A 15,048-nucleotide genomic window follows, 5' to 3' on the forward strand; every position below is an offset into this window, starting at 1 on the left:
ATCGCATAACCTGTTTCTGTGTATTCTCATCAACAATGTTGTCTTTTTCCACAGAGTACTGATGAAAAATATTAACGAAGTGTTTCCCCTATCTCCTCTGACTCCTTGCACAACGTCCTACTACTGTCCTTGATTGGCTCTAATCTTTCTCTCCTCATTCTTTTATCCCTTGTATACCTAGGGAAAGTTATTCTCTGATTCTATCAGCCAGCAACTTCTCATGTCCTCTCTTTGCTTGTCTTAGCTCTCTCTTTAGGTCTTTCCTAACCAGTTTGTAACACTCAATCGCCCGAACTGAGCCATCACACCTCATCCTAACATAAGCCGCCTTCTTCCTCTTGACAAGAGCTTCAACTTCCTTAGTAAACCACAGCTCCTGCACCCGACAACTTCCTCCCTGACTGACAGATACATACTTATCAAGGACCCACAGTAGCTGCTCCTTGACTAAGTTCCACATTTCTGTTGTGCCCATCCCCTGTGGTTTCCTTCCTTATCCTATCCTTCCTAAGTCTTGTCTAATCACATTGTAATTGCCTTTGCCACAGGAGTAGCTCTTGCCCTCTGGTGTATACCTGTCTCTTTCCATTGCTCAATTAAACATAACTGAATTGTGGTCACTATCACCAAAGTGCTCAACTATCTTCAAATCTTGTACCTGACAGGGTTCATTACCCCGTACTAAGTCTAATGTGACCTCACCTCTTGTTGGCTTGTTTACATACTGCGTCAGAAAACCCTCCTGCCACACAATGGACAAAAACTGGCCCATCTAAAGTACTTGAACTATGGTATTTCCAGTCAATATTTGGGAAGTTGAAGTCCCCAATAATAACTCCCCTGTCACTCTCGCTCCTATCAAGAATTACCTTTGCCATTCTTGCTCGAGTAGATTAAGATTATTTTCATTGAAAAGATGGAGATTGAGGCCGACAGATTCATGAGAGGTGTAGACAGGGTAGATAGCAATGTTTTCCCAGAGTGGAGGACTCAATTACTAGGGATCATGAGTTCAAAGTGAGAGAGGAAAAGTTTAGTGGAGATATGCATGGAAAGTTGTTTACACAGAGTGTGGTGGGTGCCTGGAATACATTGCCAGCAGAGGTGGTAGGGGCGGGAACGATAGCGTCATTTAAGATTTATCTAGACAGATACATGAATGGGCAGGGAGTAAAGGGATACAGATCCATAGAAAATAGGTGGCAGGTTAAGATAGAGGATCTGGATCAGCACAGGCTTGGAGGGCTGAAGGGCCTGTTCCTGTGCTGTAATTTTCTTTGTTCATTATTATTAGATGGTTTGTTCTGGGATTTGTAAGTGTTAACTAGTTGATGATCTGTTCCACATGAGAAACACAAGTTACCTCTGAACCTTGCACATCCAACCCATCAGGTTTTAAAAGAAATGGAGGGTGGAATTTCCTAATTTGCGGAAGGAAGTGTGTGTGTTTGTTTTTGGTGGACTCAAATGGCAAGAATTTCAACTCTTGTTTTAGCCAAGGGTAATGGAGTATAAAAATAGGGAAGTCTTGGTAAAAGTATACAAGGCACTCATCAGACCATTGTGCAATTGTGGCTTTTGTCAGGGAATTAGATAATTACCTGGCGTGAGAACGATTGTGGGGCTCTGGCATAAAGACGGAGGAGAGTGACAAGTTGTGCTGCTGTTCCTGAGAGCAGGTACAAAGAATATGCTTCTGGTGCTGTAATTATTGTACAATTCAAAGTACTTTTGAGATGTAAATGCCATTGTACTGTAGGGAATGCAGCAGCTAATTTGTGCACAACAAATTCTCACGAACAATGATATGGTAATGACATAGGGCTGAAAGAAAGCAGTTAATAAAGCATACAGAATCCTGGGCTTTTATAACTTGCGATGTGGAGTACACAAGAAATGAAGCGTCAATGAATCTTTCATAAAACACTGGTTCAGTCACAGGTGGAGGCTGTGTCTAGTCCTGGATATGATACTTTCGGAAGAAGGATGGGAAGGCATTCATAAGATCCATGAGAACGTTTTCAGGGATAAGCAGTTCCTGTTCTGTGGGTGGAAGAAATTGGAGCTGCTTTTAAAGAACTGCAACTTCAGAAGAAATTTGATTGAGATGCTCAAAATCAAGAGTGGTCTAGACAGAGTAATTGGAAAGAAATGTTGCCATTGACAACAATTTTGTGATTCAGAAAGTTCTGAGATCATGAGATTGGAAAAAGAGGAAATGGTAACATGAGAAAGAGTTTCATTATGCAGTGAATGGCTGGTATCTGGAATGCAGGATTCGAACTTGTGATGGAGGTATATCTAACCTTGGCATTCAAATAAAATTGAACAATTATCTGAAAAGAGTTTGTAAAAATAGGGATATGGAGAAAAGACAGGGGACTGGGACTCATTGATTTGTGTTAGCACAGACACAATGAGCTGAATGGCTGCATTTTATAATTTTTTTGCAATGTTGCTTAGGACACTGGTGATGATGCTACTCCTTCAACAAGGTTATGTTGTCCTTGTTTTTTTCAGAGTGTTCGTAAAGGCAGAGGTTCTGATATGTCTGGAAATGACCACCTGAAAAAGTTTAAACATTTTTTAAAAAACACTTGTACAAATGAAAGGATAGTGGCTAGTTCTTCCAGTTCAAGGTTTGGTTTGGTTTTAGCTGGGGATCCAGAGGAGCTGCTGGACCTGAAAAAAACAACAACATAATGATTTTTCTCTCTCTCTCTCTCTCTCTCTCTCTCTTTTGCCAAGAGGATTATCTTGGGGATGTTGCCTTGGTTTATCGGTTGGAACATTGAGTATAGGAGTTAGGAGGTCATGTTGTGGCTGTGCAGGACTCTGGTCAGGCCACTTTTGGAATATTGCGTGCAATTCTGGTCTCCCTCCTTTCAGAAGGGAGTTGTGAAACATGAAAGTGATGGATGATTTGAGTTGGAGGGAGAGGCTGAATAGGCTTGGGCTGTTTACCCTGGAGTGTTGGAAGCTGAGGGGTGACCTTTTAGAGGTTTTTTTTAAATCATGAGGGGCATAGATAGGGTAAATAGGCAAGGTTATAGAGTCATGGAGATGTACAACATGGAAACAGACCCTTCAGTCCAACCCATCCATGCCGATCAGATATCCCAACCCAATCTAGTCCCACCTGCCAGCACCTGGCCCATATCCCTCCAAACCCTTCCTATTCATATACCTATCCAAATGCCTCTTAAATGTTGCAATCCTCCACTTCCTCTGGCAGCTCATTCCATACATGGACCACCCTCTGCATGAAAAAGTTGCCCGTTAGGTCTCTTTTATATCTTTCCCTTCTCACCCTAAACCTATGCCCTCTAGTTCTGGACTCCCCGACCCCAGGGAAAAGACTTTGTCTATTTACCCTATCCATGCCCCTATAATTTTGTAAACCTCTTTAAAATCACCTCTCAGCCTCCGACGTTCCAGGGAAAACAGCCCCAGCCTGTTCAGCCTCTCCCTGTAGCTCAAATCCTCCAACCCTGGCAACATCCTTGTAAATCTTTTCTGAACCCTTTCAAGTTTCACAACATCTTTCCGATAGGAAGGAGACCAGAATTGCACGCAATATTCCAACAGTGGCCTAACCAATGTCCTGTACAGCTGCAATGTGACGTTCCAACTCCTGTACTCAATACTCTGACCAATAAAGGAAAGTGTACCAAACGCCGCCTTCACTATCCTATCTACCTGCAACTCCACTTTCAAGGAGCTTTGAATCTGCACTCCAAGGTCTCTTTGTTCAGCAATGCTCTCTAGGACCTTACCAATAAGTATATAAGTTCTGCTAGGATTCCTTTCCCTGGGGTGGGGGAGTCCAACCCTAGAAGGCAGAGGTTTGAGGTGAGAGGGGCAACGTTTAGAATTAGAATCCTTACAGTGTGGAAACAAGCCCTTCAGCCCAGCAAGTCCACAACAACCCTCTGAAGAGTAACCCACCCAGACCCATTCCCCTACCCGATGCTTACTCCTGACTAATGCACCTAGCCTACACATCCCTGAACACTACGGGCAATTTAGCATGGCAAATTCACCTAACCTGCACATCATTTGATTATGGGAGGAAACCCAGCAGACACGGGGAGAATGTACAAACTCCACACTGACAGTTGCCTGAGGCTGGAATCAAACCCAGGTTCTTGGCAGAACGGACCTTAGGAGCAACGCTTTCATGCCGAGGGTGGTGCATGTATGGGATGAGCTGCCTGAGGGAGTGGTGGAAGCTGGTGCAATAGTAACATTTAAAAGGCATCTGAATGGGCATATGAATAGGAAGGGATATGGACCAAGTGCTGGCAAATGAGACTAGATTAGGTTAGATATCTAGTCATGATGGACGAGTTAGACCAAAGGGTCTGTTTCAATGCTGTACGTCTCCCTGACTTTGTGACTGTAAGTATTTGGAACAGCATCATTAAGTTGCAATAGAGTCAATTGGGTTTTCAGATAAGTTAAGTTATTCTAAACTCAGTCTCTTTTCTTTGTGTTTCATTCAGTAGTTTGTAAATAAATTCTGCTTTGTTTAAAACTGAGTGCTTGGGCCAGCTGCATCACTCCTGAATATTCATTCTACACTTGCTTAAAACAACTAGAAAGGTTACAGTCTGGGCTGCCTTCTTGAAATGGTTTGAGGGGCTTTGGCCTGGACAATAACACATCTGGCTATTCTTCAAAATAGAGCCATAGAAACTTCAACATCAGTTTAACATTTATGTAAATGTCTAACAGAAGTGGGGCATCAGTCTAACATCTAATGTAAAAGAGACATCTCTGCTCTGACAGCATTTCCACACTGGGAGTGTCATCCCAGGTTTTGTGCACGAGTTTCTGGGGCCATGCTTGAGCTCTCAATTTCTCAGAGATTTGAATACTACTATTCAATGACATTTGACACTAAATACAGTTGAATGCAAGGCTATAAAAAGTTGTTTCAACCCATTCTGACCTTAAATCTCACTGGAGGATGTTATGTAGCTTTTCTTTTGATTTTCAATCAAGTTTTAATTCATTATCTTTTGAAGTTCTATTATAAAGGATGAAATTACGACACATCTGGATAGTAGTAACAGGATAGGTCAGAGTCAGCATGGATTTATGAAGGGGAAATCGTGCTTGACTAATCTTCTGGAATTTTTTGAGGATGTAACTCTGAAGGTGGACGAGGGAGATCCAGTACCTGGACTTTCAGAAAGCTTTTGATAATGAGCAAAATTAGGGCGCATGGTATTGGGGGCAAAGTACGAACTTGGATTGAAAGTTGGTAGGCTGATAGGAACCAAAAAGTAGTGATAAACGGCTCCATTTTGGAATGGCAGGCACTGAACAGTGGGGTACCGCAGGGATCAGTACTGGGACTGCAGCTTTTTACAATATATGTTAATGATATAGAAGATGGTATGAGTAATAACATTAGCAAATTTGCTGATGATACTAAGCTGGGTGGCAGGGTGAAATGTGGTGAGGATGTTAGGAGGTTACAGGGTAACCTGGACAGGCTAGGTGAGTGGACTGATGCATGGCAGACGCAGTTTAATATGGATAAATGTATGGTTATCCACTTTGGTGGCAAGAACAGGAAGGCAGATTACTACCTAAATGGAATCAATTTAGATAAAGGGCAGTACAGAGAGATCTGGGTGTTCTTGTCCACCAGTCAATAAAGGTAAGCATGTAGGTACAGCAGGTAGTGAAGAAGGCTATTAGCATGCTGGCCTTCATAACAAGAGGGATTGAGTATAGAAGCAAAGAGGTGCTTCTGCAGCTGTACAGGGCCCTGGTGAGACCACACCTGGAGTACTGTTTGCAGTTCTGGTCTCCAAATTTGAGGAAAGACATTCTGGCTATTGAGGGAGTGCAGCGTAGGTTCACGAGGTCAATTCCTGAAATGGCAGGATTACCTTACACTGAAAGACTGAAGCGACTGGGCTTGTATACCCTTGAGTTTAGAAGACTGAGAGGGGATATGATTGAGACATATAAGATTATGAAAGGATTGGAAATTCTGGAGGCAGGAAACATGTTTCCACTGATGGGTGAGTGCCGAACCAGAGGAGACAGCTTAAAAATACGGGGTAGACCATTTAGGACAGAGATGAGGAGACACTTCTTCACCCGGGAGTGGTGGTTGTGTGGAATGCTCTGCCCCAGAGGGCAGTGGAGGCCCAGTCTCTGGATTCAATTAAGAAAGAGTTGGATAGAGCTCTCAAAGATAGTGGAATCAAGGGTTATGGAGATAAGGCAGGAACAGGATACTGATTAAGGATGATCAGCCATGATCATAGTGAATAGTGGTGCAGGGCAGAATGGCAGAAGGGCAGAATGGCCTACTCCTGCACCTATTGTCCATTGTCTATTGGCTATTCACATCCTTTTTCCTGATACCTAATAACTTTAATAACCCATGTGAAATGACCATACATTGTCATGTCCTTGAAAAATAATTTAGATTCCTCTCCAGGGAAGAAAACACTTCTTAGTGTTTCAATTGTTTATTTTCAAAACTAAAATAAATAGAAAACCTTCAATTAATTTCAAAAATTAATTGAAAATGGAAAGGAGAAAGAATACTGACTGGATATGACAGGACGTGGCTCCCTGTTAGAAGATCTGCAAGTGGTTTTAAGAAATTATCTTTGTTTTGCTTTCCTCTAGATATTCTCTTAATGCTTGTGCCTCAGTAAAGATTTACCTCCTGCTCAGCTGGTCAATTTTTGTTAAATTTGAGAGATAGAGGACCCACCATTTCTAACTTTGATGTGAACTCAAAATAGATTTGATCAGACATGTGTACTTAACCAAAATAAAATATGATTTGACTCCACTTTCTTCCCTTGTTCACAGCCAGTAAAAGATTCCACTCCATGACAGATTGTCATCGAGTGACTAATGAGAATTCGAAGTTCTGATCTTTGTCACTGCCCTTTAGCTGCCTAGGTTTGCCAGTCAACAGTGACCGCACTTGAAAAATGCTACATTGATTGTGAAGCACTTTGGGATGCGGACTTGAAAGGTACAATATAAAAGGAAGTTTATCCTTTCTAGTCATTATTCGACGGTGGTGTACACAGCATGCCAAGAGCTGTCTTACTGATTGAAAGCAGACTCTAGGTGTATTGGGGTGGCACTGGGGAGCATGGTGAGTTGTTAAGAAAGCAAACATTTATGATGAAAGGTTCTGAGAACTATTACCAATTATGTTTGAATATGCTTAAAAACAATTAAAGCTTAGGGTGTAGACAATCACCTGGGAGCGGATGTTGCAAGATAAAATGATGCAACACAATAGTGGCCACGGGATACTGTTGTTTGAGATTCTTGAGCCCCCAAGAGAAACCCGTACTGCAACAGAGGTCACTTACTCGATATGTCAATGGGGCTAGGAATAAAACCTGAAGAAAAGAGAAATTTGAAGGATGGAGACAACTTCAAGGTAATGTAAGGTTTTTATAAGTTATATGTGGAGAAAAGCTTTCCAGTTTTGAGAGATACCATAGGCCATAATTGTAACTGGCAACTAATAAATGCAGAAGGCGAATAAAGACAGATCTCTATACACAGAGTCATAAAAATGTGGGATACACTAGCAATAGGACAAATAGCATAGATGAGCTTGTTGCTTGGGCTAGTTGGGGAGATGTGGCTGATAGCTTAAATGGAGAAACCACGAGCAAAGGTCATTTGGACCTGTATCAGACAGTAAATTGAACATTGAGGATGGAAGATTGTAAATCAGCAAGCAAATAATATATTTTTTAAGGATGACATACCAGTCTGAAAGATCTTCAGCAGTGAGAGTGATAATCATTGTGACTGACTACTGTTCAGGTTAAGAATCCAATGCTGTAAAAATCAGTGGAAATATATAATAACTGTTCAGTATAACAATACTTATAAATATCTAACAGAGTACCACCATGAATGGCTTGACATCCTTAAATACAGGAGTTGGGAAGTCACGTTGAGGTTATACATGACATTGGTGATGCCTCTTCCAGAACACTGTGTCCAGTTCTGGTCGTTCTGTTATAGGAAGGATATTATTAAGCTGGAAAAGGTTCAGAAGAGATTTATCAAGGTGTTGCCAGGTATGGAAGGTTTGATAGGCTGGATAGGCTAGGATTTTTCTCACTGGAGTGAAGGAGGTCAAAAGGTTACTGTATCTAGGTTTATAAAGTCGTGAGTGGTAGAGATGGCATTAATGGTAGGTGTATTTCCCCGAGGATGGGGGATTTCAAGACTCGGGGCCACATTTTTAAGATGCAAGGAGAGCAATTTAAAAAAAAATGAAGGGTAAATTTTTTTCAGAGGGTAGTTCGCTCGTGGAATGAACTTCCAGACGAAGTGGTGGATGTGGGCAAATTACAATGTTTCACAGATATTTGGATAAATACATGATTAGGAAAGGTATGGAGGGCTATGGCCCAGGAGCACACAGATGGGACTAGTTTAGTTTGGGATTATGTTTGTCATGGACTGGTTGGACCAAAGGGCCTGTTTTCATGCTATGTGATGCTATGACCACTATCTCATTGCTCCTTGGACATGTAGGCAGTGGAGTTCTTTGATTCCTTGTTGGTGGTTCTCCAACATGGATTCCACGCACAGCTTCGTTTCTTTCAGCCGTCCCGCCTCTAAAGGGAAATCCACCAGCTTTTCAAACTTTCCCAGAAAAAGACTATCCGTACAAACGTCACAGTCATGGAAAATGCCCTTCAGCATGAAATCGGACTGGTGTTTGAGTGAGTTAAGGAAGGAGAAAGACAGTGGATTTGATAGCGGTATGACTTACAGGGCTAGATTACCAACTGCTAGTAACTGAGAGAAAGATTAATTCCTCATTACACACATGGCAACATGTAAAAGAAACTGCAGTGAAATGTACATTGGATAGTTAGGGTTAGATTTTTGATGAATTGTCGGAACAGAGGTAGCCAGGAGTGCATTGACAGCAAAATGAACCTCATCCTTTTTAAAAGTAGGGAAGGAGAAAATCCCAATCAATTACTCTAAAGGAGGAAATTAAAGAAAAGGAGTTGCAGCAATTTATTTTATTTGTGTGTTCACTCAGACCCCACACCAGTGATATGTCTTATGTGCTTTCCTGCTATAGGATGTTATGAAACTTGAAAGTGTTTGGAAAAGGCTTTCAAAGATATTGCCAGGGTTGGAGGTTTTGAGCTATAAGGAGAGGTTGAATAGGGTAGGGCTGTTTTCCCTGGAGCGCCGGAGGCTGAGGGGTGACCTTAGAGAGTTTTATAAAGTCATGAGGGGCATTAAATGGGTAAATAGACAAAGTCTTTTCCCTGGATTGGGGGAGTCCAGAACTAGAGGGCATAGGTTTAAAGTGAGAGGGGAAAGATTTCAAAAGGATGTAAGGGACAACTGTTTCACACAGAGGGTGGTACGTGTGTGTGGAATGAGCTGCCAGAGGAAATGATGGAGGCTTGTACAATTACAACATTTGAAAGGCTTCTGGATGGATGCATGAATAGAAAGGGTCTGGAGAGGTATGGGCCAAATGCTCGCAAATGGGACGAGATTAATTTAGAATATTTAGTCCGCATGCATGAGTTGGACTAAGAGTCTGTTCCCACGTTGTACAGCTGTATGACTCAATATAATAGATCTATTCACAACCCACCATTTGGCAATCACTCTCTTTATGCTATTTTGAGTAACTAATTTATAAAGTGCAGTAATAATGGAACCAAATGAACTCAGTTTAGCAGATTAGTGGTGCTGGAAGAGCACAGCAGTTCAGGCAGCATCCAAGAAGCTTCGAAATCGACGTTTCGGGCAAAAGCCCTTCATCAGGAATAAAGGCAGTGAGCCTGAAGCGTGGAGAGATAAGCTAGAGGAGGGTGGGGGTGGGGAGAAAGTAGCATAGAGTACAATGGGTGAGTGGGCGAGGGGATGAAGGTGATAGGTCAAGGAGGAGAAGGTGGAGTGCATAGATGGAAAAGAAGATAGGCAGGTAGGACAAGTCTGGACAAGTCATGGGGACATCTTCTTTTCCACCTATCCACTCTACTCTCTCCTCCTTGACCTATCACCTTCATCCCCTCCCCCACTCACCCATTGTACTCTCTGCTACTTTCTCCCCACCCCCACCCTCCTCTAGCTTATCTCTCCACGCTTCAGGCTCACTGCCTTTATTCCTGATGAAGGGCTTTTGCCTGAAACGTTGATTTCGAAGCTACTTGGATGCTGCCTGAACTGCTGTGCTCTTGCAGCACCACTAATCCAGAATCTGGTTTCCAGCATCTGCAGTCATTGTTTTTACTCAGTTTAGCAGATAGTTGCCCCTGAAAGAGAAACTGTAGCTTGAGTCAAATTATAAATGAAACTTTGCAAATTTGTTAAAATCTAGTCATCAAAGGCCTCATGCAGCAGCACACAATGTCTGCTCCCTCTTCTAGGCCCTGCTATGGACATCTCCATAGTGGAGAGACGGGCATTAAGGTCCAATGAAAGTCCTTAATCCTCCTCTTCACCATTCTCCTTGTCTCTTCTCCTTCTCTATCACTCTTTCCCTTTCTATTTCTCACTCTCCTTTCTCCATCTCTTTCTTTCCCTGTGTTTCTGTTTTCTCGCTTTCAGTCTTTCCCACCGCATCTCCCTTCCCCTCCCCCTGTCTCCAGTCATCTCCCCTATGCTCTTTTTCCTTCCTGCATACTGCTTTTCCTCTCTCTATTGCACTCCTCTTGAATTACCACCATCCTATTTAAGTGTAAGAAACTACAGTGCCTGCTTACCCCAGAGGAAAGTCATTTCCTGGTCTAACCAGATAGGTCTCTTGTAGTTCGCAAGATGGAATTAGTTGCAAACACACAAAAAAAAACTTTCATTGATTTGATGGATGTTGTCCTGGATTGTGGATGGCCAGGGAGTTGTTTCCGTAATACAGATATGAGTTGTGCCTTCTGACCATGTAATCCCTGATGTATTATACTCTGAAGGAATTGCCTGGGAAATTGAAATTTCCAATGCATGATTCACCTGTGCCTGTATCATTCTGAAAGTACCCATGTAAACTGGAAAATTCAGAGTTTACTGCGGCAGTTAAATTTCCTGGGCAAAGTTAGATAATTAAAATCTAAGTTAAGAGTTAAACTCTTGCATAACTGTTTGCCTGTGGTACTGAATGTTTAAATCACAGAATAGAGCAAGTGCTGCCATGCCAAAAAGGGTGTGGTTTGTCTTCCCCTGAATATCCTGCACTATAATAGACCTATTCAATTTAAGTTATGCTTTACCTTCCTGAAAGTGCCATGATCAGCATTTTCCATCAGAAATGCGGAACTCTGTCTCAATGGGAAAAAATGTTGGAGCAATGTGGCAGTCTGTCTGTGTCTGACCCTCTTAAAATCCAGTCAATTGTTCTCGAGACTTTGAGGAGGACTAGATGTTAGGTCTCCCTCCTTCGAGAACCTACGCTGTCCTGCCTATGAGTCCACCCAATATCATCCTAGTGCTGATGATCTTTCTGTTAAAAATGTTGGGCTTGAGAATTTAACCAATACAAAAAAGACCCAAAACTGTCACGAAGAATGAAAATAGAAAGCATAAGGCCATTCAGGCCATCAAGTCTCCTCTGCCATTCGATCATGGTTGATATGTTTCTCAGTCCTATTCTCCTGCAATCTCCCTGTAAGCCTTTGATCCCCTTACTGATCAAGAATCTATCTATATCTACCTGAAAGACACTCACTGACTTAGCCTCCACAGTCCTCTGCCGCATTGTATTGCATGGATTAATTACCCTCTGGCTGAAGAAATTCCTCTTCATCTCAGTTCTGAAGGGTTGTCCCTCAGGTCCTAGTCTATTCTACTAGTGGAAACCTCTTCTCCGTCTCCACTCTATCCAGACCTTTCAGTATGCTGTAAGATTTCTCCCCCCCCCCCCCAATATCCTTCTAAACTCCATAGAGTACATTCTCGAAACCTCAACTGCTCTTCATAAGCCAAACGCTTCATCCCTGGGATCATTCCTGTAAACCTCCTCTGGAACCCTTCCAATACCAGCACATCCTTCCATAGATACAAAGCCCAAAACTGCTGTTGATATTCCACATGCGGTTTGACCAGACCCTTCTCAGGAATCCATCCCTGCTGTGGTATTCTAGCACACTTGAAGTGAATGCTAACATTGCATTTGCCTTCCTAACTGCTAGCTGAACCTGCACGTTAATCTTAAGAGAATCCTGAACCTGCACTCCCAAGTCATTTTGTGCTTCAGATTTCCAAAGACTTACCACATTTCGAAAATAGTGTGTGTCCTTAATCATCCCACCAAAGTGCATAAGCTCACTCTTATCTCCATTGTTTTCCAGCTTCCCCTCTTTGCCCATTCTCATAGCTTGTCCAAGTCCTTCTGCAGACTTCATGCTACTTGCCCCTCCACCTACTTTTGTTTTGTAGGACACTTCTGCAGCTATGATCGAATGCCAGAGCCAACTCTATGGGCCAAATAGTCTAATTCTGTTGCTATATTGTATGGTCTTATTGGTAGGAACTGTATGGTAAGATGGAACGTTTTTCATGTAATGTGGATGTGTAATGTTTCAAAGTTACTGGCAGCAATAAAATTAAATACTTAACAGTATTAGATCACATTCTTTGTTCACTACTTCAACAAAGATGTTGTTGAAACAAACCATTTAGTTCTGTTTAAATGGGTGAATTCTTGCATTGATTCACTGCCAGATGGGATTAAATGTCATTCACCAGAAACAATCATTTCTAGGGTCTGCATCCAGAGACTTGAAAATATTTTTCAGTTTTGTTTGGAGTTTGATTTTCTTTTCTGTGTATCTTTCTTCAATTTACTGAAGATTATTAAGAATTTAGTGATTGACTTATATCGTGCAATAGATGGGTGCCCTGACTCGTGAAATTAAAGACTAGTTATTCGTTCCTAAATAAATCTGTGGCCATGGGTTGGAAAAAGAGGAAGTATCTGTTCAGGAGGCTCCAGTCATTGTTATGAGGAATAGCCTTTTCTGGACTGTCAATTCAATATAGAGTTAGAGAGCACTGAAACAGTCCCTTTGGTCTGACCACTCCATACCGAACATAATCTCAAACTAAACTAGGCCCATCTGCCTGCCTCTGGCCTATATCCCTCCAAACCTGTCATGTTCATGTACCTAGCCAAACGGTCTTTTAAACATTATAATTGTATCGACCTTCACAACTTCCTCAGAAAGCTCATTCCACACCCAAATCACCCTCTGTGTGGAAAAAATAAAGTTGCCCCTCATGTTTTCTTTTAAGTCTCTCTCCTGTGCCCCCTAGTTTTGAAATCCCCCATCCTAGGGAAAAGACAACTACCATTAACTCTATCTGTGTGAAAATTTTTCATTGCCTACCCAGATATTATATTGAACACCCCCTGGAAGTGTTAATCTTATAATTTAGACGTTTTTTTCAGTTGACTGTGCTTGGTAGAGCAACACTTTTTGCAGATTACACAATCTCATTCTGAAGTACATACCAAAGTGATTATTTAGCAAATATATTATTCAATGATACTCACTCTAAATATCAAATATCTGTTTACACATTATGGGTTGTGAATAGAACAACATTGGATCGAATTTCAACTTCAAATGCTTTCTTATTATCTCGTTTTCTATGGTGTTAATTCCTCCAGTTTTCATAATTTGTGAAGACTGTGTAATGTATCTTAAGAAAGATTGCAAACCAAGAGGAACAACAATCACTGATTACACAAATAGACTTAGTCTAATTAATCTAGCACAGCATGAATTCTACTTTTATCAATACACCTTTCACTCATTCAATACTTTTAACACAAATAACCTACAGAATGTGTTTAAAATTCAGCATTTTTATTTATGGTGCAATTTGAATCTATATTTGTATAAATCTGTTGGGAAGGCGGTTCTGAAAGTTTCTCAAAACACTGCCAACCAATAGCTATTTTCCCTGATGTGTGTGTATATTTATGTATTATTTTATTCAGAGGGGATCTCAACTGCTGATGACATCAAACAGGCTTCAGAACAACTCCAAAACCGCTGGGAGGAATTTTGTCAACTGTTGGTGGAGAGGATGGATTGGCTGCAGTATCAGAGCAAGATCATTACTGTCTCTTCCCAGCTGCAGCAGCTTGATCAAGCTGTGGTCTCAGCGGAGAACTGGCTGAAAATACAGCAACCACCAGCCACTGAGTCAGATACTGCAAAGGTCCAATTGGAGAAATGCAAGGTTAGAACATTCAGTAATTAGAGGGAAAGTTTGTTTTGCACATTTGGCTTTTATATTGCCTTGTTCTGAACCATCTCTCGATCATGGTGATATCCCACATGCAATGGACATGGGAACTTGAGAGGTTTCCCAGTGTTGAAGACAGTGTTTAAACAAGTGTCAGAGAAACTGCAAAACAGATCTAACTACAGATATGCTCATTCTCATGAAAATTATCTGTAACTGGAACTGTGCTTTTTACAAAATGCACAATATTTTGAAAACATGCAGGCTGCTGACAACTTCTGCTGTGTTGCTGAATAATGGCTCCATGGAATTGGCATTTTGAATGTTTTCTCAGTTAGGTGACTGGGCCAGAAATAACCAATGCAGTGAATTCCTGTCCTTACTTGAGGTAGGAAGCTGCTGTATGGCAGCCAGACACTGATTAAATAGGAGGAAAGCCCAACTGGGACTTTGGGATATGGCTCTTGGTGCCTTTCTCCAAACCCTTTCTTCAAATGCTCTGCATCCTGGAGAAGAAGAAGAAGACAATTCATATAATTACCATTATCAGAATAAAGTATGATTTGCTGCACTGAACCATTGTAAAATGTTATGAAGTTTCTGAAATTATTTATAGAATAATTTGTACCCTTTAAAATACACATGGAGAATAATTTAATTTAATGGCGAAGACAACAAGTAGTTTGAATTAGTATGACTAAAAATGACAGCTACTAAGTACTTTCCATTCTTAATGGTGAGTGACCTGTCACAAACCCCTTGCTTCACTGCTCATTTTCAACACCAACCTCGGTTCTCAAG

At 41.5% G+C, this 15,048-nt stretch overlaps 1 protein-coding gene across 16 annotated transcripts in view; it reads left to right on the plus strand.

Annotated features, from left to right (window-relative positions):
• The window catches only part of dmd (dystrophin), a 1,983,813-nt gene that overhangs the window by 848,450 nt on the left and 1,120,315 nt on the right, over positions 1-15,048 (plus strand). For all 16 annotated transcript variants that reach the window (XM_072585000.1, XM_072584994.1, XM_072584999.1 and 13 more), the window contains one exon: positions 13,997-14,241. In XM_072585000.1, coding sequence (XP_072441101.1) covers positions 13,997-14,241 — 245 coding nt within the window. The remainder of the gene's footprint in view (positions 1-13,996; positions 14,242-15,048) is intronic.

Source organism: Chiloscyllium punctatum, chromosome 15 (assembly GCF_047496795.1).
Source record: "Chiloscyllium punctatum isolate Juve2018m chromosome 15, sChiPun1.3, whole genome shotgun sequence".
In the NCBI taxonomy this organism is placed as follows: domain Eukaryota; kingdom Metazoa; phylum Chordata; class Chondrichthyes; order Orectolobiformes; family Hemiscylliidae; genus Chiloscyllium; species Chiloscyllium punctatum.